General features: G+C 35.7%; 1 protein-coding gene across 10 annotated transcripts in view; it reads right to left on the reverse strand.

Annotated features, from left to right (window-relative positions):
* GRM7 (glutamate metabotropic receptor 7) overlaps positions 1-26,901 on the reverse strand; it is an 820,225-nt gene that overhangs the window by 414,328 nt on the left and 378,996 nt on the right. For all 10 annotated transcript variants that reach the window (XR_016021304.1, XR_012489707.2, XR_012489705.2 and 7 more), the window contains exon 3: positions 733-874. Coding sequence is in view for 5 of the 10 variants with exons in the window: in XM_074313055.2 (XP_074169156.1) it covers positions 733-874 (142 nt within the window). In the remaining 5 variants the exon portion in view is untranslated. The remainder of the gene's footprint in view (positions 1-732; positions 875-26,901) is intronic.

A 26,901-nucleotide genomic window follows, 5' to 3' on the forward strand; every position in this document is an offset into this window, starting at 1 on the left:
ACTTCTTAGTCAGGGAACAGGATGGATGGAATTTTTTTACCTAGATCATTTCATAGTTTTCGAGGTCTTAATCAGGTATAATTATTACTCATTCTAAAAAAGAAAGAAAGAAAGATTCTGGACCAGGGTGGCAGTGGTCAGAAAAACAAGCAGGGGATATTTGTTCTAGAAACATTTTAAATGCTAGCTCTAAGTGGCTTGGCCAAGAATGCAACACAGGAGGAAAAAAGGAGAGTCAGGATTACAATCAGATTTTTCACTCCAAGGAAGTATCAAGGTAAGAAAAAAGAGAGGAAAAAATAGATTACAGAATATAGAGGTATGACAAGTGTGGTTTTGAACCTATTAAATCTAAAGCAATAGCAACAAGCCAGAATAATAAGACATATTTTTCATTTACCTTAAGAGGAACCATCTTTGGATAAAATCTGTTACATTTGGACATATTTTTAACATAAGGAACTTTAAAAGGTCTGGTGGTTTTCTCTTTTTGTAAGTAATTGAATACATTATTTTGTTAGCAGGTGGTAACTACATGACAGTAACACACCGCTGCTTCTATAGTTTGCTGTAATTACACGTGTGGGGTAGAAAGCACACACAGCCTCGGCCACTATGTGATTCTGGATTTGATTCTTTGCTATCTTTTCCCCTTTCTCTGCCAGTATCCTGATCTTTCTGTCTCCTAAAGTTTCAACGTGCATATAAACGAATTTCACCAGCCATCCTTACTTTATATCTTCATCATTGGCAAAGATCACAACGGCCCTGGAGTTGGGGGTGTCCAGGAGCTGCTTGATGATTCTGTCAAAGTCAATGGTCCTGTCTTTGCGTTCTTGGGGGATTCTCACCGACTGGGCAATGCAGGGCCCACCTGTTCAAGAAGAGAAAGCAGAGTGCCAATCAAGTTCCTGCAAAGATACCAGAGGAAGCAGGGAAAGTAAATGGGGACGAGGGGATTTTGAATTCTGAGGGCTCAGCATTTCACTGGTGATGCTGCTGCATGAGGAAGACTTAAGACACGCTGAGTCCCGAGCTGATGTGCATACTTGGTGACTTTCCATGGTATTTGCCCAGCCTCATTCTTTTTATAATGCACTTGTAAATGGTTAATTATGCCCAGGGGTACCAATGGTATTGATTCTGGGGAGGTAGGTTTAGTTTGACAAAGTGGATGGGAGGTCTTTAAAATGAATGCAACACACTACAATAAAACTGCAATAAATAAATTACAATAATAATAATAATAATAATAATAATAATAACAACAATAATAATTCAGAACAGATAAAGCTTATCTCTGTGACTTAGAGTTTGTATTCCCAGGATTTTCTTTTTCCCCCTTCAAACCCATACCAACTTTTAAAGCTCAGAACCAATGAAATAAATCTAACAATAAAACAACGACAACAATACCACCAACAACTATTATAAATCATAGTAACAAATTTTTATTGACCTTGTACTATGTGCCCAAGGCACAATTAAGTGTTTTATGTATGGTATTTCATCTTTAAAACTTTATAAGATACTTAGCATTACCCATTTTATGCTAGAAGAGAAAGAGATTAAATAGAAAAATAAATTCATTTACTCCAGACTTCTCAAAGCTGTTACCATATAATTGACATTATGAATGTCAAAACAGGGAAATATGCAACAGTTTCCTAAGCAACTGATATACTCTCGCAGCTCCAGCTTTTGCTTAATCATAGCTCCTGGTTCCAGTATTCTAAATGGGTGCCTGGGTCAAAGTAGAAGTACTAAGGAAAATTAAAAAAATATTTCTAACTAAATGAAAATGAAAGTGAAACATATTAAAATGCATAGATTACAGCTTAAGTGGTGTTTAGAGGGAAATACATATCATTAAATGTTTATATTAGAAAAAAAAGAAATCCAAAATCAGCAACTTAAGCTTCTACCTCAAGAAATACGAGAAAGAACAGAATACTATAAACAACTTTATGCTAATAAATTCAGCAACTTACATAAAATGGAAAAATTCCTTAAAGACACAGAGCAGCATAACTGAATAAAGAATAGGTAACCTAAATATTCCTATATATATTCAAAATACCAAATTCACAGTTAAAAGAATCATAAATGAAATATTCAGGCTCAGATGTTTTCACATGAATTCTACCAAACAATTAATGAAGAAATAAAACACAATCTCCACAATCTCTTCCAGAAAATAGAAGAGAAGAGGAAATAACTCATTTCACAAAATCAGTTTTACAGTAATACCCAAATCAGACCAAGATATTACAAAAAAAAAAGAAAAAAAGGAAGAAAGAAAGACCAATATCATTCATGAGAATACTTGCAAAAATCCTTACAAAAAATGTGACCAAAACAGATCCAGCAATACATAAAAAAGGATAATATATCATAACCAAGTGGATTTCATCCAAGGAATGCAAGGCTGAGTCATTATTTGAAAATTAATCATAATTTACATATTATCAGACTAGATAATAAAAAAATATGTGATCATCTCAATACAGAAAAAAAACACTTAACCAAATTCAGTATACATTCATGATAAAAACTGTAAACTTAGATTAGAGGATAACTTCCTTAGCTTAATACTAGGCATCTACAGAAAGCCTACAAGCATCATGCTTAATAGTGAGAAACCACAAGGCAAGATTATCCTTTTACCACTCCTATTCCACACTGCAGTGGACATCCTTGTCAGAGCAATGGGGAAAGCAAGAAAAAGAGACAAAGGGCATACAGGTTGCAAAGGAAAAAAGTAAAAGTGTCTCTATATGTAAATTACACTATTGTCTATGTAGAAACCTCCCCCTCCAAAAAAAAACAAAACAAAAAAACTGCCCAGATCTCCAAGAACTAAAAAGTGAGTTACACAAGGTTGAGGGATATTCAACATAGAAAGTTAATCATATACCTATTTATCAGCAATGAACAATTGGAATTTTAAACTAAAAACAATGTCATTAACAATATCACCAAAAATGTGGTGGTTATGTATAAATCTAACAAAATATGTATAGGACCTATGTGTTGAAAACTATAAAATATGGCTGAAAGAAATTTTTAAAACTTTAAATGAATTCTCCACAATTTTACCTATAGATTCACCGCAATTACAATCAAAATCTCAACAAGCTTTTAAAAAATATATCAACAACTAATTCTAACACCTACACAGAAAGGCAAAGGAATCAGAATAGTCAAAACAACACTGAAAAAGAACAACATAGGAGAACTCACACTCCCCAAGTTCAAGACTTACTGTGAAACTACTGTAGTCAAGAAAGTGTGGAATTGGTAACAGGACAGATACTTAGATCAATGGAACAGAAAGAGGTTCAGAAATAGACCGATATAAATGTAGTCAACTGATTGTTGGCAAAGGTAGAAAGGCAATCAATGAGGAAAGGATAGTCTTTTCAACAAATGATGCTGTTTTAGTTGGATATCCATATGCAGAAACAGTGAATCTTGACATATACCTCACACTATATACACAAATGAACTCCGAATGGATGATAGACAACTGTAAAATATGAAACTAGAAAACTTTTAGAAGAAAATGGGAAATCTGTATAACCTTAGGTTTGACCATGAGTTTTTCTTTTTCTTTCTTTCTTGTTGTTTTTTCTTTCTTTCTTTCTTTTTTTAAGCTTCAATTGTACAAAGCAAGTTAGACATTTATACCCCTCACAAAGTGATAAACTCCCTCCCCCAATCTACTACTCCTCTGACATCGTATATAGCTGTTACAATTCCATTGACTCTATTCCCTATGCTGTACTCCACATCCTGTGACTATGTGTGTATATAGTTAACTACAGTTGACATTCAATATTATTCAGCTTCAGGTGTACAGTGCGGTGGTCAAGCATCTACATTGTCCATGAAGTGGTCTTTCTGATAACTCCAGTCCCCATCTGGCACTCCATGTCTCTTCATATCCTCTGCCTACTTTTTAATTGGGTTGTTTGTTTTTTTTGGTGTTGAGTTGTGTGAGTTTGTTAATAAATTTTGGATATTAACCCTTCATCAAATGTATCATTGACAAATATCTTCTCCCATTCAGTAGGACGCCTTTTTGTTTTGTTGTGCTATGCTGTGAAAAAACTTTTTAGTTTGATATAGTCCCATTTGTTTATATTTTCATTTGTTTCCCTTGCCTAAAGAGGTATATCAGTAAAAATATTACTAAGGGTAATGTCTGAGAGTTTACTTCATATATTTTCTTCCAGGAATTTTATGGTTTAGATTCTTACATTTAAGTCTTTAATCCATTTTGAATTTATTCTTGTATATGGCATGAGAAGGTGGTCCAATTTCATTTTTTTGCATGTATCTGTCCAGTTTTCCCAGCACTGTTTATTAAATAGACTGTCTTTATCCCAATGTAAATTCTTGCTTCCATTGTCATAGATTAAATGACCATATAGGCATGGATTTATTTCTGGGTTCTCTATTCTGTTCCATTGATCTATGTGTCTGTTCTTATGTCAGTACCATGCTGTTTTGATTACTGTAGCCTTGTAGTGTGATTTGATGTCAGGTCGCCTGAAGAGACACTTCTCTAAAGAGGACATACAGATGGCCAACAGAAAAAATACTCAATGTCACTAATCATTACAGAAATGCAAATGAAAACCACAATGGCAATGAGTTTTTGATATAACAACAAAAGCACAATCCATAAATAAATAAATAAAAAGATAATTCAGATTTTATGAAAATGTAAAAGTTCTATGAAAGATAGTGTTAAGAAAATGAAAACACAAGCCAGATACTGTGTAAAAATCGTGTATCTAATGAAGGATTTATATCCCCAATATATAAAGAATTCTTAAAATTCAGCCATGAAAAGAAAAAAATAACTCAAAATGGGTAAAACATCTGAAAAGACATTTATAAAAAAACATACAGCGATGACAAATAAGCCCATGAAAAGATGCTCAACATCAATCATTAGGGAAATTCTAATTAAAATCACAATGATATACTACTACATACCTATTAAAATAGCATTTTTTTAAAAGCTAACAATACCAAATCCTGGAAAAAATGTAGAGCAATAGGCATGCTTGTTCATGGCTGGTGGGGATGCACAATGATACAGCCACTTCGGAAAAACTTTGGCAATCCCAAAATGTTAAATATAGAATTCACATATCAAGCAGAATTTCCAATCCTAGGTATTTATCCATGAGGACTGAAAACTTATGTTCATGCAAATGTATGCACAAATGTTTATAGCAACTTTATTCATAATCGCTAAAACTGGGAATGGCTACGACATCTGTTAACAGATGAATGGATAAACTGTGGTACATCCACACAATAGAATACCCTTCAGCAGCAAAAAGGGACTACTGATTTGTGGAAGGACATGAATAAATCCTAAATGCATTTTGCTAAGTGAAAGAAGTCAAACCAAAAAGACCATATATTGTAGACTTCTATTCATATGACATTCTAGAAAAAGCAAAAACCATAGGGGTAGAAACTAGATTAGTAGATGCCAGGAGTTGGGAGGAAAGGAGGAGTTGACCACAAGGGAGTGGACAGGAGTTTTGAGGGAAATTACCCCAGTGGTGCTGGATGGTGCCGTGGAGGTAGACACATGACTCCACATACTGGTCAAAACCTTAAGAACAACACACCACAAAGATTGTATTTTACTGTTTGCAACTTTTAAAAACTCAAGCTGGATACCAAGGGATACTAGAATGGAATCTGGAGTGTGACAAATGAAATCTAACTGTATAACAAATGTATGAGGAAATTTCCTGAAGGAGATGAGTAGAAAAGGGGTTGACCTAAATAATGTTTAAAAATAATGTTTGACTGGAAACTCTAAGGCTAAAGACAAAAAGAGCTGTACATAAAATGATACTCTGAGCTGTACATTTTTCACAAGGATATGAGTTAGCAATTCTGGAACTGTTTTCCATACTTGAGCTGAACAAAACAGTAAATGAGTTGTAGATAATGGATGCCGGGTTTTTCACTGTTAGAGAAATAATTTATACATAAGAAAAAGAGTAAGGCTAGAATGAACCATGTGGTGCTAGATAGCATGATAAATATCAGTGTAAACTCATATTTGGGGGGGGGGGAGAGAGAGAGAGAGAGAGAGAGAGAGAGAGAGAGAGAGAGAGAGAGAGAGAGAGAGAGAGAGAGAGAAGTACACAAGGAAAAAGATAATATGGGGCATGTCAAAAGGATACAGGAGCCACCTGAAAGAGCATCCGATGAACAAAGCTAGAACAATATGAACAATAAATTAAATAACTATGGCACTGAATGATTATTCAAGGAATATAACACACCCTTATATCCCATACTGATACAAAGACATATATACATACATACACATACATACATAGGAAGGAAGGAATCTCCCTTACAGAAAAATTCTAAATAGCTGCAGAAGGAACAAGGAAAATGGAATATTACCATTAGAACATTATAGCAATAATTGCTGCACGTAAGATCCACTGATGAATGCTAAAATTGATGTGGAAAACTATAAGGAAACAGTGAACATTTATATAGCTTAAAAGTATCTTTCTCAAAATATTTACTAGTTATTCTGGTGCTTTTAACATATGTCTACAACCTCTCTGATACTCTTCCGAAGAGATGGAGATTAATTCCCCTATCTTTCCTTGAGTGTAGTAGGCTAGGCTTAGTGACTTCCTTCTACAGAATTATACATATACATATATATATATATGTATATATATATATATATATATATATATATATATATATATATATATATGTATATATATATATATATATATATATATATATATATAGAGAGAGAGAGAGAGAGAGAGAGAGAGAGAGAGAGAGAGAGAGAGAGAGAGAGAGAAACAGGAGAACTACTCCTGGGTAATGGTGACTACAGTCTCAATGTCATAATTGCTCCCAGTCTGGAAAATATCACAGAATATGGAGGGATGAAACCATCTGCAAACTGTCCTGGGCCTGCTGGGGAGAAGAACTGGCTGCTTTACCACCTCCTGGACAGAAGAAGGGGAATAATTCTGGATAGAACCTCAACTTCCCATCAGGATTCAATTATAGCTGAGTAATTAAACAAATTAGAACAAACTCCATTAGCTGATGTGATTAGTGGAGGGGCGGTCTGCACGTGTAGATTTAGGGCTCACCCAGCGTGCCCTTGGGGAAACTGATGCATGGAGTTTTGTGATTGCAGAATTAAGATGCTTACCCCTCCTTACAGAGAACTGCTCACAGGTGAGTGAAAGCAAACGATTCAGCAGAAGAGAGAAATTGGCTATTAACATCGTCATGGGGATGAGCATGTTCATAAAACTAAAATGTAGAAAAAGAAGACTGGCAGACAGAGGATGAGAGATAAACATGCTGTTTTGATCTTCTGCTTTTGGGAGGCTTGAGTGGTAACAGTGGAAAGATAGTCACATAATTTGCCTCAGATCCCGAAGAACAGGCAGCGGGGTTAAACATTTATGAATATTGTACATAGATGACTTCAACTCAAGCATTCAAGTCAGACCAAGCATGTCATAACAGAAATGCATCATTGTGAGAAGATAATGCAGGTTGTGTTTGTCTTCAGCAAGGAATGGAGTGGTCCACACACATGCGCATGTGACACCTGGAGTTCAGGTATCAGTTAGCTTATTTCTCAGCAATGGTGGTAACTCAGTACACGACCTTCAGCTCTGACATGGAACCATATTTTCATCACAAGCTGCTGCCCTATTGCATGCAAACTTTCTCTTTATGGTTTGTGTTCCAGCTTAGTCCCTCACAGTGGATTCAGCTTGCCTGCTGTTATACCTCTGATGTTTCTTAGTCACCACAGTATATGCACAACCTATACTGAGAAAATATAAGTTCAACATCAAGAGCTGAAGAGTATAACTTTCAAGGGACATTCTACTTGCATGTGGAAATTAAATGGAGTTTGACAGTGCTGGTTGGCAGTGCCACTGCTAAATTATTCACACTTTTGTGGCAAGCAAACATGGAGGAAAAAATGGACAGTATCATTATAAATGTTGCAAATGAAGAGGCATGTCACAGACAGGACAACTTCATTCAGGACATGTCAGATTTGACTAAAAAAGTCCACTGTCTGTGGCTTGAGTGGATTCTTTCCTTGAGGTGATGGAAAGAATTTCTGAATCCCAGAAATCAATTTGCTCCTCAATTTGGAGCTGAAAACTGGTCAGGTTTCTGTCTGCCTGTGGAAGGTAGCAATCTGTTACCGCAAGAAGAACCTCTGGAGTCAGAGTACAGATTGTTTCCTTTAAAAATACTTTTCTCTCTCAAATGATTATGGATTCTTTTCCATCTAATAAGCAGAAGCAATAGGAAACCATTTAAAGTTTGCAAGTCGATTCTGTCAGAGCTTACACACGATACAGTTCTACTGATGATTTGGTCTATTATTTAGATAAGCCAATTCAATTTAGCAAATATTTATTGAGACACCATTATGTGAACTGCTTTCTAGGATTTTTCTAATGGAATAATACATAAGAACAGCACAAGGAGCCTTAGAAATAACCTCGTTCAATTCCCCATTACAAATGGGGGAACTGAGGCTCAGAGAGTCTAACAGTGATGATATTAATTATAGTACAAGGATTGGCAATCAGAGATCTGTCTATGTACCAGATACCATTCTAAATGCTTTATATCATTGACATACTCAGTGGTCATACAACTCTATGACCCTATGACCTAGGCTTGCAAACCTTCCCATTTGGACAGCAGGAGGCAGAGGCATTCTGAAGTTAATTCAACCCAAATCACAAATTTAATAGCAGAGTAGTACTAGGATTTTCATATTCATCTTCCTCATGCTAAATAATAAAATAACACTCCTGACTTCATATACTTCACAAATTGCAAAGAGAGCAGGACAAATGTTATACAAGAAAAAAAAAAAAAAAAAAAAAAGATGGACTTAACACATCATGTTAGTGGAATCACCAATGGCTTTAACAAAGAAATTCATTCTCAGGTGGGTCATTTTGCATCTGTGGAAGGTGTTAGCACAAGGATACTTAGTGGAAAGAAGAGACAGGTCAAACAGGAAAGGTCATTTTGAATAAGATTGACCAACCCTCCATTCCCTCTCCTTTCTTTGATAATAGACTCCTGGTTTTGCTAAGGGTGGTAAGGTGTCCAGTCCCAAATAGCCTATCACTAATCACAGCCAATGAGGTCAGTTCTGTTCCCCAATTGTCCAGCCTCTTTTCAAAGTAGGAATGACCACATCATCTACGAAATTTGTAGGGATTTCCTGGGGACAGCTCTGGTAAAAACAAACAAACAAACAAACAAAATAACAACAAAAAGTGTTCTTTTGTGGGGAGAGAGAGTGAGAGATAGATTATCAATGCTCTTCCTCCAGCCTTGTGGATGTTATGTCTGGAGCTCTTATTGTCCTTTTGTGCCACAAACAAAATGATAAACAAACAAACAAAAACATTAAATGGTAAAACAGAAAGAACCACATTCCCTGATGACATGCGTCATTGAGCAAATCAAATAGTGCCAGCAACCACTTACCAATGGACTTCCTAATATGCAAGGAGACAAACTACTTATTTAACTGACCAGCAGTCAGTTTTCTATGATTTACAATTGAACACATTCCTATTTTATCCTTGTCTTCAAAGATGTCCCAGCCCAGTATAGAAGGGGGAGAAAACTCCTGAAAGTGGAAGAATTTCAAGGAAAACAAAAGACAAACCAGGAATTACCCCTGCAAGAGGGATGCTGGGAAAAAGAGACTCCTCAGCACCTTCATGGATTTATGGACAAGACAGTTTGCTGGGAGAGGGAGGCAGAATGGAAGAGAATACAGTCACATGGAAATGGAAAAGAACACCCAGGGGTGGTGGAGGGTGGAAGGGTGGTAATCCAGGCACATTTGTTGGAAATCTGGAATTAGGAGTCAGGATTCTTGACTTTTCTTAGCCACTAACTGTCTGCATAATCTTTGACATATGCATATTCCTTTCTGGATTAACAAGAGAGACAAAGGACAGGAGAAAGCAGGAAGCAAGCAGATGAGCACCCCAAGAAGATACTCAGCAGCCAGCATATAAATAGCATTTTGGGGAGCATGGAGAGATGAGCTCCCCTGCAGCAAAACATAATACAATGCATTAGTCAGGCTGGTGGGGTTGGGGGTGGATTGCATAAGACTTTGTAAAGCAAACCACAAGAAACTATAGGCTTGGGTGAGAAATCTTCTGCTTATGCCCTGTCAGTGAGGACCACATCTTTCATTGAGAGCAGAACTCATGCACTATCTGCCCATGATAATAAGAGATTAATCCATCATATCTTTCTGCCAAGAAATTAGGACAGTACGTCTCAGTTAAAGATGTTCAGTAATTTCAGTGGCATCATTTGGTCTGAGAAGGATTTGCATCCCACGTTGGGAGACATTGAGGCTTAAAGCAATCTTAAATAGAGCTGTGTATATTCTACTTGATCTTGGGACGTAAAAACTGAAATTAACAGTTAGCACAACCCTCCATTTTGAAGATGGTAAAACCGGTCTAGAAAGGGGAAGAGATGGACTAATGTAGCAGTGGAGCTGGTGCTTTGAAATTAAGCTTTTCATTCCTGATTTGATACTTCTTCAGTTGGTAATGTTACACTGTAAGTTACTTTCTTTGCCATTTTTACATCCAGCCATTAATTAAAAAAAAATATCTGCTAAGTATCTGCCATGTCTCCAGCACTCTTTTAATTGCTAAGGATATAGAAATCAACACAAAATACAAACACGCTCCTCATTTACATGAGAATATATGCAAATAAGACTTGTCTCCTTTTAAATTCTCCTTCAAAACTGTGATGGTCTCTGCTGATGCTCTGAGTTTAGCTTACAACCAAAATCCCAAGGTGAAACATCAAGTTCTGAGCAGCTGATATCTTGACAGGTCGTGAATGGGTTAATCAAGAATGTGCTGTGATTCAGGAAACCTTTGGAAGGCAAGCTGCTCCTTTCCCTGAACAAGGAAATTGGCTGATTTTTTAGAGTCAGTATATTCCCCTGGCTTGAGCAGCCTCGGCCATCGGAATCAATTGTCACTTGTCTCCAAGCAGCAACTGTAAGGATATCCCCCTGCCTCCCCAGACAATAAACAGGAGGTCAACTCATGAGTTAAAACATGGATGATATTCAAACTATGGTTTTCATTTAGTCAGTTCTCACTTGGATGTGTGTGGGGGAAAGGGAGCAGGCCTATTTTATTATTCATTTTAAATCTTGAAAATGAGTGGATAATAGGATACCATGTCTGTGTGGGAATACACATATATGAAAAACTATTCCATTATATTTCTAGGGCAGTAGTTCTAAAGATATTGTAAACTGTCCAGTAACCTGTGTGTGCATTTCCTATAGTACTATGCTACAGTAATTTAAAAAATCATTTACATAGTATTAGTTACCCTGAATAAATTAATAAGTGATTTTGGTCATTCTTCATTGGTTCTTTCAGTAAAGTAATAACTTTCCCCCATAATGATTCCTTTTATTGGTCCAAAACTTTTTTAATTCCTTCATTCTTATTTGAATACCACCAAGTACTATAAGAGGTTACTGGTCTGTTTTACAGATGAGGGCACAGGAACTTGGAAATTAAGTTGAGTTGTCCAACACTATATAGCTAAAGAGTACCAGAGTGAAAACTGAGAATACCTGACCATCAATCCAGAGCTATTTCCCTACCAACTCTCTGGAATCCTGATGAGATTTCCCCACCTCCTGCCCCTTACTGTTCATCACATTTCTGTCAATGAATCAATACAACAGGATAAATGGAATGCTTATAACTACAGTGACCATCTAGGCTATCAAACACTTCTGAACATTTAACATTTCAGGGTTTAATGCCAGACATTTTAACTCAACCCTTCCAAACAAACAAATATATCTCTTCTTCTATATCTTTAAAGGAGAAAAATAATTGAGTCTTCACCCTGTCACTAAAAAAGGGAAACTTGGTACTCAGATTTCACACTTGCCCTCCATGGTTGATGAAATGTTTAAATAAATGGAATTCAATTTTGTAAAGAAATACAAGATAAATCATTTATTTCATACGATTAACCCTAACAATTTGGATTAAAGTTTATCATGCTAGATATCAAAATTAGAATTCTATAATATGACTAACTATCATTAAAACAGTGACCTCTTCATACTAAAAGATAAATTAAATTGAACTTTAAGAATTGTCCTATTTTTCAGTGTCTTTTTCTGCAGCTTTCTCCCCTCTCCCTCTCTGTGTCTCTGTTAAGATATATTAGTACTGCAGCAAACTACTGTTCTCTTAAGACTTCAGAGTACATATATCAATAAAAGCCATTTTCAAAGAATTTGAGTATTTATTAAAGAAATCTTGCTATTTATCAATATATGTGTCCCAAAGCAAAGAAGCAGAAACAAATGAATCCTGCATTGAATGGCTTTAGAAATATGTCACCCTTGCGGTTTTTCGCAAGCTCAGAGAAAATTTTTCCCCTTCCTCACTGAGGAGTGTAGTATGAGTATTTAAGGCTTTATGCAAACTGATGCTTCTTTAAACACAAAAGGTAAATGAAAATGCTGTTGATATCATGGTCTCCATCTATGTGACTGAAGCAGGTGACTTTGTATAATTGTTTCCCATGTCCCAGGAGTCTGATTGAAACATTAACAGTAAGAAGGAAAGAGTTCATTGAGTTTTCCAAGGGTCTTAGATAGAACAACACATTTTAAGTAGATTCCTTCATCTTCCAATTTACTGGTCTGCCATTAGAGAAGTCTTGCTCACCCTCGTACTGTTTTCTGTAGAGAATTCCCACAAGAAGTCAAGCCACAAATTGGGCTATCAAGTTTGGGGATGCAATACTTTCTGAGTTCTTAAGTCGCTTATGATTTTGAAGAATTTACTGGAACACAGTACATTTCTCCAGACAGGTTGGTGTATCATTTGCAGAAGAGACAAAGGATTATTCTGAAAATCAACCGACTCACTTCCTTCCAAAGCATGAACCTCGCTGGTTTAAAGGGCGTGCAAGCCCTCTGTTTAGGAATTAGAAAACAGATTCTTCTACAACTGTCTTCCAAGTGATCTACCCAAAATAGTACCTGACAAAGCCAAAATTCAGTTATAAGAAGGAGCTGCTAGTATTAAACCAAAATGACTTTTTATCTCTTCATATTTGAAAATATACTTGTCTTCCATGACATATTTATTTTTATTGTGATTTGATGATAGAAATAAAAGAGTTTTCATTCTCAAACACAGAGTATATTAAAAATAAATAAATAAAATCCTTTAATGATCTCAATATAAAATTAACCCTTTGTAAGTCTTGAAAGAATAGAGAAGAAGAGACACTTATGTAGATATCCTCAAATCCTAGAAAGAGACATGGGTGATTATATAAAACATGACCAGTTTTTAAGGCTTTATGTTTTGGGTCATGCGCGCACACATACGCACGCACACACACATACACACAGATAATAAGGAATTATTTTCACCATTGACTTTGCATATTCAAAAGATTATTGAAATTGAGTAAATGAAATAAAAATTAATGAGAAAACTATGTTCCATGCATAAAAATAAAACCAATACTTCTGAAGCAGCTGGGCCTGCAAATCAATTGCTTCTGATAAACTGAGTTCCAGGCTAGAATCAGAGCATCACCAACCAGAAAAGAATGTGATACAAGGAACATTTATAGACGTCACATGATTTCTACCTAAAGGATAGTAAGTCAACAAGACATGAACCTCAGTTTTATGAACTGGCTGACAACTGTCAAATTACATCTTAAAATGATTACAAAAAATATGGTCTAATCAACCGATGTTAAATGTTTAATGCAAAATATTAAGAAAACACACATAATCTTGTAACACTGAATATGGGTTTTAATTTAGGTTGCACCAAACAATCACCTTTGTGATTATCTGAGCCTTAAGCTAGCTTTGGCAAATTTCCTTCCTTAGAGGGGAAGGCACACATTTTGTCTCATTCAAATACCTTCATTAGAAATTAGGATCAGATCTGGGCTGTTTGCTACCTTTCTGACAATGTTATAAGTTAAGGGAATCAAGGGAATACACATGATCAATCATGTCTAAAGTGATTTGCTATATTCATACGTGATGGGATTCAACCCACATTACCTTCTAAGGGTGCCATGCGGACTTAAACTCTGAAAATCACCCTTGGGCTTCAGGAATTACTCTAAGAGATAAATGCGAAGAAGACAATTCCATAAGCAAAGATGGTAACTAGAAAGATGGCCATGCATAGAGAATCAAGAACCCTTTTTTTCACTCAGACAAAAGTTACAGCTGTTGTATCAATAGGGGATTGACATTATACTTCAATCAAAAAAGGCAAAGTCGCATGTGGAAAGTAGAAGCACTAGAAATTTCATTAGGCCCTAGAATACACACTCAGTTCAGCCTGGCCCTCTGGGATAAAGGAGTTTATATGGATGCTGTGAGCACATGCATACATACAATGCTTTACCCCCAATTCTACTACCTTCATTGGTGGTTCATGTCTGAGCCACCTCCCCTTATATTTTATGGTTTTGTGCTCTTGGAAGGGTAAACACTCTAATCATCATGGAAAGTTTCCTGTGCCTTAGACCCTATTTGGTACTCATGTATGATTTTTCATTCAATAAAATCACACAACAAAACTACAGGTATACCAAGGCTTACCAAGATGGGAGTGGCAGGAATGGTCAGGCAAGAAGATGTGCACTGTCTGCAGGGGATTTTTACCAAGAAACAACTGAAAGTCATGTGCTTTTTATTACAGCCATATGATAGCAATTCTAAACAATGGCAGGTAAAAAATACTCTTCTCCCAAAAATATTTTGTTGATCTAAGTCAGGAGCTGGCAAACTTTTCCTGTAAAGGGCCAGAGAGTAAATATTATAGACTTTTGTCTCTATCACAGCTACTCAACTCTGTTGCAGCATGAAAGAAGCCAACTTCCCTAGACAATATGTAAAAAAAAAAAAAAAAAACAGAAGAAGTAATTTCAAAGAAAAATGATTTCTAAAAATAAGCAGTTGGATTATTTTGGCCTGACCTCTGGTGTAAGTTTAAAATCATTGCTGCAGCTACTGTTGAGTTTGTAATATATGTATAAGCTTCAAATTAACATCATTTTTACCCCTTATCCTTTAATCAACATTGTATTATTCTACATGCAAATGAACTCAGAGAATCCCAAATTATGCAGTTGGCTTCTGACACATGTGGATTCAATTACACACATTTATTTCAAGTATAAGTTCATAACAGGAATTATTCAAGCTCACCTCAGGCATACGTCATGCCTCCAACCCCTATAGCATTGCCTATTCTTGCATTTAAACAGTACTTTTGCAAGGGTCAGTGATAACATGATGGTAAAGATGAAGACACATAACACTAAATACTTTGATTCCATAGTTCTAAAGCAATGAGTAAATGTCAGTGACCACTATCAGTCACCATTTTTATCTAATTTTGCAGAAAAATAAAACTTCAGAAGATGTTAAAATATATCATAGACATTTATGATAAATTTAATGACAACGATATTTTAGGAAAAATTTTCCAAATGTGGAGACATTTGAAAAACCAGTCCCCACAATGGAATGCTATTCTGCCATAAGAAAAGATGAAATAGTACCATTTGCGACAACATGGATACATCTTGAGATTATAAGGCTAAGCAAAATAAGTCAGAAAGAAAATGTTGAGAACCACATGATTTCACTGATATGTGATATATAATACTGAAAACAACAAAAGAAGAAAAACAAATGAAGAAACAAAACTCATAGACACAAACAATAGTCTAGTGATTACCAGAGGGGAAGCGGGGAAGGGGTGGTAGACAAGGGTGAAGGGGATCAAATATATGGTGATGAAAAGAGAACTGACTCTGAGTGGTGAACACACAATGTGATATAGAGATGATGTATCACAGAATTATACACCTGAAATCTATATAACTTTGCTAACAGTTGTCACCCCAATAAAGTTTAATTTAAAAAAAAAAAAAAAGAAAACAAAAACTAATCCCAAAGAAATAAAGACATGGATGTTATGGCAATTTCTGAAAGTTATGATGAAATAGGAATTTCATGAATTTGGGCCAAACTTATGTTTACCTTCAAGAGTTTTCCTATTGGCTTATCTATTGCTTCTTGAGGAAAAAAAAAAAAGTTTAGTAATAAAATTAGTGAAAAGTGTTCTTTGATCAACTTTGAACAAATACAGATTGATAAACCTGACTACTTGTGTATTGAACATGAAGAGGCAAAGAAGATCAATTTTTACAAAATAATTGACAAATTTGCAAAAGTTATAGCCTCCAAACTGTGAGGTCATTATTTGTTGCTGCAATAGGTTAACCAATATGGAGATACAGTATTTTACCCTTTTTTAGAAAAGGTAATGTATTTAGATTTTATTGTATTCCTATTCTACAGTGTAATTTTTATTTGTACATTTATTTATTTATATAATTTTGTTAAAAGCATAAATTTTATTAAAAGCAATGAAATAAGATTTTTACCACTTGGTTTCCCCCCATCATTACTATTAGTTTTCATTTCATTTCATGATTATTATTGTAAATAATTGTGTCATGGAGAGGAAGGAGCTGTTAATAAGCTATTTACTTTGAATGTCAAATAGGTTAAGAATGTCCCTAAAGTAAACAATAGATTTGTCTCATAAATGGAGGAAAAGGTAAGAAGATGATTTTGTCCAAGACCAGCCAGGAGGTAAATTAAGCCTGATTTAAAAACTAGGTCTAATTATATAACACAAGTACCCTATCACATATCATGACACCCAGAATATAACAATTGCCGTGCCTTGGAGCAAACATGAATTAGAACATGAAAAGCCATCGCTAGGTTCCCTAGTCAGTGTTCCACTGAGAATTCATTAAATTTAGATTAAAGAGGCAGAAGGATCACAGCTTACAAATTCACCTGGTCCACCCTTTCCCAAACTAGATCTCTGTGTTCAAAGCAGATGACATATTGCCTCCTATTAATTATGTGATGTAGTATTGACATTTTTAAATGTATCGATCCATTTTGACTTTCAGCATCAGTCCTCTGCACTGGTGTGCAGATCCAGTAGAGGGAGCACACGCAGGCGTGCACGCGCGCGCGCGCGCGCACACACACACACACACACACACCACACAATAAACACAGATCACACATATCACACACACAGGTACCACATACACATCCACACACCATATACACCTATCATACACATCACACACATACACCGTACCACAATCACACATACATAAACATACATCACTCCACACACACACACCACACACATCACTACATACATATCTCACACACTACACACACCACAAACACACCACACATACATATGACACACACATACACACATACTATAGACTCCTCACTCCTGAATCCAAATACTCTGGTACTTTGATAATCAGTATTTTTAACCATCTGTGTATCTGTGATTATGATTTTTACTTAGCTAATTAAACCTGAGAAAATTAGTATGTTTCTCTCAATTTCCTTCAAAACTCATTTTTCTATTACAATTTAATTGAGTTGTTAAGCTGCAATACAGACGAATTAAGATTCCCGATTGTGTTTTCCTCTCTCAGGAAAGACAATGACACTGCAGTTCCAGTTATGTTTGAATTGTCACTTTACAAAAGTATAGACAGTATTGTTAATTACAAGACCTAATCTTCTGAATTGGTTTGATTAATATATTGTGAGATGGAAACAACCAAAATGTCCTTTGATAGATGAATGGATAAAGAAGTTGTGGTATATACACAATGGAATACTATTTGGAGGTAAGGAAAGATGAAATAGTGCCATTTGTGACATGGATGGATCCTGAGATTATAATGCTAAGCAAAATAAGTCAGACAGAAAAAGTAGAGAACCATATGATTTCACTGACACGTGGTGTATAAAACTGAAAACAGCAAAAGAACTAGACAAACAACTCAAGGAACAAAAGCTCATAGATATAGACAATAGTCTAGGGGTTACCAGAGTGGGGGCTCTAGACAAGGTTAAACAGGGTCTAACATAAGGTGAGGGAAAGAGAACTGACTCTGGGTGGTGAACACACAATGTGAGATATAGATAATATATTACAGAATTGTACACCTGAAATCTATGTAACTTTACTAACAATTGTCACCCCAATAAACTTTAATCTAAAAAAGAAAGAAAAAAATATATGTAGTGGGAATCAGCTTTCATATTAGAATTCTAAAATAAAATATCAGGTCAGGAAACCCATTTATTTATTTGTAAAAAAATAAAATAAAAACTGCTGAAGTGTTTTTGTTTGTCAATAAATTTTCTTAGTGAACCTTCTAACTGCCAGTAAAAAATCCATGTGTAAAACTTTGAAGAATCTTTCAGTGATTTGGTTCAAGTTGGCTACGTTTGTAGATATTCATCAGAAATAATACTCTTGATAAAAGTATCTTTGCCATTTAATGCCCCAAAACCTTTCAATTCAACTCTTATTTATCCAATCAGATTCCTCTCCAAACTCTTCTCCCTGATTTGCATTTAATGGTAAATTTTAACTTAGAACTCCTTCCAAATTTTTAGACTTAAAAGACTATTTCATATCCATTAAATCAACATCCCCATGAGAAATGAGACTTATCCTTCTTATACAATTCATTTACATAGGCCTTTGGTGTTCATGCATATTTTCTATTAATATTAAGTTGGTGCAAACATAATTGCGGTTTAAAAGGTTAAAAATAATTGCAAAAACCGCAATTACTTTTGCACTGACATCATAATAGTAGTAGTAGTAATAATAATAATAATAAAATAACTGAAATAAAACTCTCATTAAAACTTTTATTGAGTACTTAGTGTGTACCAAGCTTTGCATGAAGTATTTTATGTGCATTATCTAATTTAAATTCACAATACTATGAGGTTGACTCTTGCCTTCGTTTAATAGATGTGAAAACTGAAACACAAAGTTGTGTTTCAGTGTGACCTTTTCATAGGTCACACTGCTACAGCATTAGCATTTTAATTCAGGCCGTCTAACAGGAGCCACATTCTTTTCTTTTATTTTATTTTTTGGTTTCAGGTATACAAAACAATGTAATAGTTAGACATTTACACCCCTCACAAAGTGATAACTCCCCTCTCTCAATCTACTACCCCTCTGACATCGTATATAGCTATTACAATTCCATTGACTCTATTCCCTATGTTGTACTCCACATCCCATGACTATACACATATTAAGTTATAGTTGACATTATTATTCAGCTTCAGCTTCAGGTGTACACTGCAGTAGTCAGGTATCTACACTGTCCACAAAGTGGACTCCTTAATAAGAGAAGTGCCCACCTGACACCCTACAAAATCTTTACAACATTATTGATTATACTCCCCAAACTGTCTTTCGTATCCCTGTGGCAATATTGTAGTTACCAATTTGTGCTTTCTAATCCCTTCACCTTCTCCCTCGTCCCCATTCCCTCCCATCTAGCAACCCTCAGTTTTTCTCTGTATCTCTGATACTGTTTCTGATTAGTTTGTTCATTTAGTCTATTATTTAGATTCCACATATAAGTGAAATCATATGGTATTTGTCTTTCTCCCTCTGACTTATTTCACTTAGCATAGTGTCCTCTAGGTCCATCCGTATCATTGCAAATGGTAAGATTTCATTCTTCTTTATGGCCGAGTAATACTCCATTCTATAAATGTACACAATTTCTTAATCCAGTCATTTACTGATGGGCATTTCAGTTGTTTCCATGTATCAGCTATTGTGAATAGCACTGCAATAAACATAGGGGTGCATAATTTTTTTGAATTATGTTTTGGATTTCTCTAGATAGATACCTAAGTGTAGAATTACTGGGTCATAAGGTGGCTCCATTTCCAGTTTTTTGAGGTAACTGCATACTGATTACCATAGTGGCTGCACCAATCTGCAATTCCACCAGCAATGCACGAGGTTTCCCATTTCTCCACATCCTCGCCAGCACTTATTGTTTGCTGATTTATTTTTATTTATTTATTTATTTTTTTTAAAGATTTTATTGGGGAAGGGGAACAGGACTTTATTGGGGAACAATGGTCAAATTGTTGTCCTTTCAATCTTAGTTGTGGGGGGTTCTGTTCAGCTTCAAGTTGTTGTTCTTTCAGTCTTAGTTGTGGAGGGCGCAGCTCAGCTCCAGGTCCAGTTACCGTTGCTAGTTGCAGGGGGCACAGCCCATCATCCCTTGCGGGAGTCGAACCGGCAACCTTGTGGTTGAGAGGACAGGCTCCAACCAACTGAGCCATCTGGGAGCTCAGCGGCAGCTCAGCTCAAGGTGCCGTGTTCAATTTTAGTTGCAGGGGGCGCTGCCCACCATCCCTTGCCGGAGTCGAGGAATTGAACTGGCAACCTTGTGGTTGAGAGCCCACTGGCCCATGTGGGAATCGAACCAGCAGCCTTCGGAGTTAGGAGCACGGAGCTCTAACCGCCTGAGCCACCGGGCCGGCCCCTGTTTGCTGATTTATTGATGATAGCCATTCTGACCGGAGTGAGGTGGTATCTCATTGTGGTTTCTATTTGCATTTCTCTAATGATTAGTGAGGTTGAGCATTTTTTCATATGTCTGTTGGCCATCTACATGTCCTCTTTAGAAAAGTGTCTCTTTATGTCCTCTGCCCATTTTTTAATTGGGTTGTTTGTATTTTTGGTGTTGAGTTGAATGAAATTTTTTATAAATTTTGATTATTAACCCCTTATCAGATGTATCATTGACAAATATCTTCTCTCATTCAGTAGGATGCTTTTTTGTTTTATTGATAGTTTCCTTTACTGTGAAAAAACTTCTTAGTTTGATGTAATCCCATGTGTTTATTTTTTTTCTCTTACTTCCTTTACCTGAGGGGATATATCAGTACAAATATTGCTAAGAGTAATGTCTGCAAATTTACTTTCTACATTTTCTTCTAGGAGTTTTATGGTTCCAAATTTTTAGAGTTAAAAGACTGTTTCATATCCATTAAATCAACATCCCCATGAGAAATGAGACTTACCCTTCTTATACAATTCATTTACATAGGCCTTTGGTGTTCATGCGTGTTTTCTATTAATATTAAGTTGGTGCAAACATAATTGCGGTTTAAAAGTCTTACATTTAAGTCTTTAATCCATTTTGAATTTATTCTTGTATATGGCAAAGGAGGTAGTCCAACTTACTTTTTTTTTTTTGCATGTGTCTATCCAGATTTCCCAGTACCATTTATTGAATAGGCTGTCTTTACCCCAATGTAAATTCTTGCTTCCATTGTCATAGATTAAATGACCATATAGGCATGGATTTATTTCTGGGCTCTTTATTCTGTTTCATTGACCTATCTGTCTGTTCTTATGCCAGTACCATGCTGTTTTAATTACTATAGCCTTGTAGTATGATTTGATGTCAGGTATCGTGATACCTCCCACTTTGTTCTTATTTCTCAAGATTGCTGGGGCTATTCAGGGTCTTTTCTGGTTCCACATAAATTTTAGGATTATATTTTCTATTTCTGTGAAAAATTCCCTTGGTAGTTTTATAGGAATTGTGTTGACTCTATATATTGGCAATATGGACATTTTAACTATATTAATTATTTTTCGAATGTTTGGTAAATTTCACCCATGAAGCCATCTGTTTCAGGGCTTTTGTTTGTTGGGAGCTTGTTGATTACTGGTTCAATTTCTTTGGTAGTAATCAGTCTATTCAGACTTTCCATTTCTTCTTCAGTTAGCCTTAGAAGGTTGCATGCTTCTAAGGTTGCATTTCTTCCAGATTGTCTAATTTGTTGGCGTATAGTTGCTTATAGTATTTTCTTAAATTATTTTGTATTTCTGTGGGGTCTATTGTCACTTCTCTTTCATTTCTGATTTTATTAATTTAGGTCCTCTCTCTATTTTTTTTTTTTTTTTGATGAGTCTGGCTAAAGGTTTCTGGATTTTGTTTATCTTCTCAAAAAAAAAGCTCTTGGTTTTATTTATCTTTTGTATTATTTTTTTGGTCTCTATTTCATTGATTTCTGCTCTGATCTTTATTATTTCCTTCCTTGTACTCTCTTTGGGAGTATTTTGCTGTTATTTTTCCTGTTACTTTAGATGTGAAGATAGACTGTTGATTGGAGATTTTTCTTGTTTCTTTAGGTAGGCTTGCATTACTATGAATTTCCCTCTTAGAACTGCTTCCAATGCAGCCCATAGATTTGGGGTTGTTGTATTTTCATTTTTGTTTGTCTTGAGCTATCTTTTGATTTTTACCTTGATCTCATTGTTGACAGGACCCACATTCTTAATATTAACCACAACTCAGAATTTGAAATTAGAGAGATTAAAATCAAGGCCACATAAAAAGTATGGGATAGGGTTAGGATGTGAATATGGGTTTCCCAATAAACCAATAAGAATTGCAACAGCAGAGTAATCTGCCTACAATTGAAACATTTGATCTTGGGTCCAATAATGAAAACCTAGTCCTAAATCTCCAGGCTCAGGGCTCCATTATGTGTTGGTTAATCCTTGGACGAAATGGAATGGAAGAATGTATTTGCCTATGGTACACATTTTTTAAACAAAGTTCCCTCTTCCGGGAGATGTTAATAAAAGAGTACTGTGGCCAAACACATCTGGGTACTATTGCATTGTATATCTTACTCCGAGTGTTTCATGATGTGACATTAGTATACTAAAGATTTTCAAAAGTCCTGCAGGAAAGACACATTCTTAATTATGTTTAATCAATGTTGCCCTAGTTTACTGGGTCACAGATTCTATTAGTGTAGGCAAAATAACAACAGCCCAAAAAGGCCCAGCCCTCAATTGCCAGAAACTTTGATTATGCCATGTTTTATAGCAAAGGAAAATTAAGGTTGCAAGTGGAATTAAGGTGACTAATGAACTGACATTGAGAAGGGGTGGTTATGCTGGGTTACCTAGTGAGTGCATAATAAACACAAGGGTCATTATAACAGAGAGAGGGAAACAAGAGACAGACTCAGATAGAAATTTGAAGATGATACCCTATTGGCTTTGAAGATGGCAGTGGGCCAGGAGCCAACGAATGGGGTCAGCCTCTAGAATCTGGCAAATTCAAAATATGGATTTTTCTTGAGTCTCCAGAAGGGATGCAGCCTTGTAGACACTTTGATTCTAGACCACTGAGACCAATTTGGACTTCAAACTTCCAGTAGTATAAGAGAATACATCTGGTTTTGTATAGTTTTAAGGCACCAATTTTAAGGTAATTTGTTATAGCAGCAAATAGGAAATTAATACAATATTTTTCTTGTTAACACCTATTGTCAAATTTAATTTCGGAAATACTGATCTAGTCCATCAATGTGGTTTGAAGAGACACATCTTGAAAGTGTGGGGAAGATGGAATGATGCTGTTTTCATGCAGCACTTCTCAAATTGTAATGTGCACAGGGATAATGTAGGTACGTTTTAAAAATGCAGACTCTAATTCAGTGGGTCCGTGTTGGGGCCCCAAACTCTGCATTCCTGACAACCTCCCAGGTGATGCTGCTGCTTTTGATCAGATAGACACGTTTAGAATAGCAAAGTTTAAAGAATACCCAAAAAACCAAAATTGCCAAGCTCCATAGGAAAACTTTAGTAAAAGGAATACCATGAAATTCCAGAAAAAAAAATGTCATATTGCAGATAAATGATAATGAAAGTAGATTTGTAAGTATTGCCCTATCCATCAGTATTTATGACACAATTTTTCTCCCTAAGGGAAGGGGATATAGGAGAAAAATCACAATTCATTGAGGTCTCCCATCTCTAAAAATTCAGAAAAAAATCTGAGTCAATAATAAGACTGAAGAGGTATGAAGCACAAAAGGAGGATTTGTAAAGTAGTCTCGATTTGATCACAATGTCATACCGTGTTTCCCCGAAAATAAGACCTACCTGGACAATCAGCTCTAATGCGTCTTTTGGAGCAAAAATTAATATAAGACCGGTATATTACATTACATTATATTATATATTATATTATATTATATTATATTATATTATATTATATTATATTATATTATATTATATTATACTGGGTTTTATATTATAGTAAAATAAGACTCGGTTTTATATTACTTTTTGTTCCAAAAAACGCATTAGAGCTGTTTGTCCAACTAGGTCTTATATTGGGGAAACGTGGTATAAAATACCTGTTTTAGTACTACAAACAGAATTAGATTTACATAGAATAAAATGATAAACCAAAGGAACCTGGGGATTTCTGCTTTGTTCTCTTTTAAAAACTGTATCTTAAAATAAATTGTATTTCCAATGTTTCATACTTGCTCTAGAAACACCCAAATGCATGGAACTAGAAAGCCTCATCAATTATTTTATCTCGTACTTGCCTTAGGGAGAAAAAAAGAGCTTAAGTAAATCTGAGGGTGCCAAAGAGAACAATTTTCTACTACCTCTACCAGCACAAAAAGAAAAAAAAAAGTGCTTTCTCGCTTTTCTTTTCAAAATAAAATTAGTGTCCATGAAAGGTGCCAAGTTAAATCCTTAAAAATGAACATATGCTCCTTACCTGCAAGTCTGGCAATGGTGATAAAAGCTTTTCTTATACCTGCTCAGTCCCACAGGAGAGCCCATTTCTAGACCGTTTCTACTTAACCTTTTTTTTTTTTTTATGAGATGAAATTATGGACTAAACCATGAGCAAGTTTTCAATCCTAGGTGCTTTCAAGATTAACTCAAAATATATCATTTGTGCCACAAGAAACCTTTGTTTAAACATCACCACATGTGTACAGTGCTGTAGAATTTACAAAGCACTTTATAATAGTAAACACTATTGGAAATACTTTTCTGAGCTCTTACTATGTGCCTGGCACTACCAGGCCTTCTATTAGTGCTTTATGTGTGTTTATCGTATTGACTTCTCAGGACAGCCTATGAATAGGTACCATTGTTATTTCAGTTTTGCAGACGCACATGCTGAAGCACCAAGTCATCACATATATCACACATGTTGCTAATGGTCACAAAGCTTATTAGTAGAGGAGCCAGGATTTGAATCTAGAAGACTGGTTCCAGAGCTCACCCATTTAACAATTATAGGACATAATTGTCATCACAATTCCAAGAAATAGAAAATTACACTTACCAAATGATGAAACTGATAGCTGGGAAGCATGATATGCCAAATGTCACACAGAAATGACGACAGGAAATCATATTTAAATACAACACACTGCTTTCAGAGACCAAGGTCTGATATACTGGCTCAACATTCTACATTCTACTCAGTTTTGCTAGTGTAGATAAATTCAACTTCACCCATAGATTGTGTGATTAATGAGGATATAAAATGCTAAATACTTCTGGCTTTCCAATTAAGCAATGACTTAGCTTTTATTTTAACAAAGCAAGCACATCCATGACTGATGGAAAATACACCCCAGGCCTTGGAAGAAATTCATGCTGGTGAGGTTCCTTTGTGGTCACCAGTCTTCCTTCCTGACTCCCAAACCATGGTGAAGTTTTACAGGGAAGGGCATGGGCCACCGTTTTTAGAACCAGGAGAAACAGTCCAAATATGACCATGTGCTCGGTATAGCCAGCTCGCAGTAGGAAATAAATCACAACCACGACTCAACTGGCATTTCAGAACAGTACTACTTTTGCTTTTGAGGAATATAAACCAACTCAAACTTTTTTCTCTCTCACACACACAGACATATACACCTGGACATATATACCATATAGGTATGGAGTCCTTGAGAAGCACACCATGGAAACGGTGTTCAGCTGGTATTTGCCTATAATCACATCTCACTCATCATTAGGTTCTTAACATCAAGTAAATTACCTACTATAAATTGGTGCTTACTAAATGTTTGTCAGATGAATAAAAACATAAATCAGTAGAGTTGAAAAGGCACAAGGTCTCCTCACTCTTTCACTTTGGGTCAGCTTGATCTCTTGCCTTCTTATCTCCATTCATCTGTTGTACTCTACTCGCCACAGAGAACTTCCCCTGCTTACTCATGGTCTCTGCTAACCTTATAACTTTAGTTTGCACACATCCACTGGTGGCTGTGGTGCCAACTCTTAGAGTCAACACCACAACTAACCAGCTCCATATTTCTGTATGGTTTGACCAAATGTTCACTGCTCATGCAATCAGTTTTGCAGAGAGAAAAAAGAGGAACATCCTTTGTAACAGACATTTTTATCCAGACTTCCTCCAGTTGGAATGATGGCTGAGGTAAGAGGATGTGGGCAGTGTGGTTATGCCAAAATTTGCCTACTCCTGTCATGTCAAAATTGATCTAGGTAGGCCCACATCTTTATTACTTAGAATACACGAAGATTTGCTTAGGATTTTAGGGTTTCAGATAATATGATTTTATACCTTTACTTGACAAATCACTCAATATTTGATTAACCTTAATACACCCATTATAGCAACTCACTTGTGAGTAAATCTGTAATATAATGTTTTCTCATCTAATGTTTGAAAACTAAAACATTATCATACACTATTTAATGTTCACACCAAATTACATATTAGAATCATAAATTTTCAAGGTTGAGAAGGAACTATAGAAATCATCTATATTGGACCTGACATCATTTCCCCCTGAGACCAAAGCATGAGGTTTTGATAACATTAACATTTCTAATCTTAGGCCTACCAAACAGCTAAATGACAGGTGTGTTTGATGTTTCCTATGTGCTTTGAAATCACTCAGTTTGTATCTAAGCCATTCAGTGAGGACCTAAGAATTCCCTGTATTCTAATTATACCTCA

This window comes from Rhinolophus sinicus, chromosome 5 (assembly GCF_057876585.1).
Source record: "Rhinolophus sinicus isolate RSI-liver-muscle chromosome 5, RSI-T2T, whole genome shotgun sequence".
Taxonomy (NCBI): Eukaryota; Metazoa; Chordata; class Mammalia; order Chiroptera; family Rhinolophidae; genus Rhinolophus; species Rhinolophus sinicus.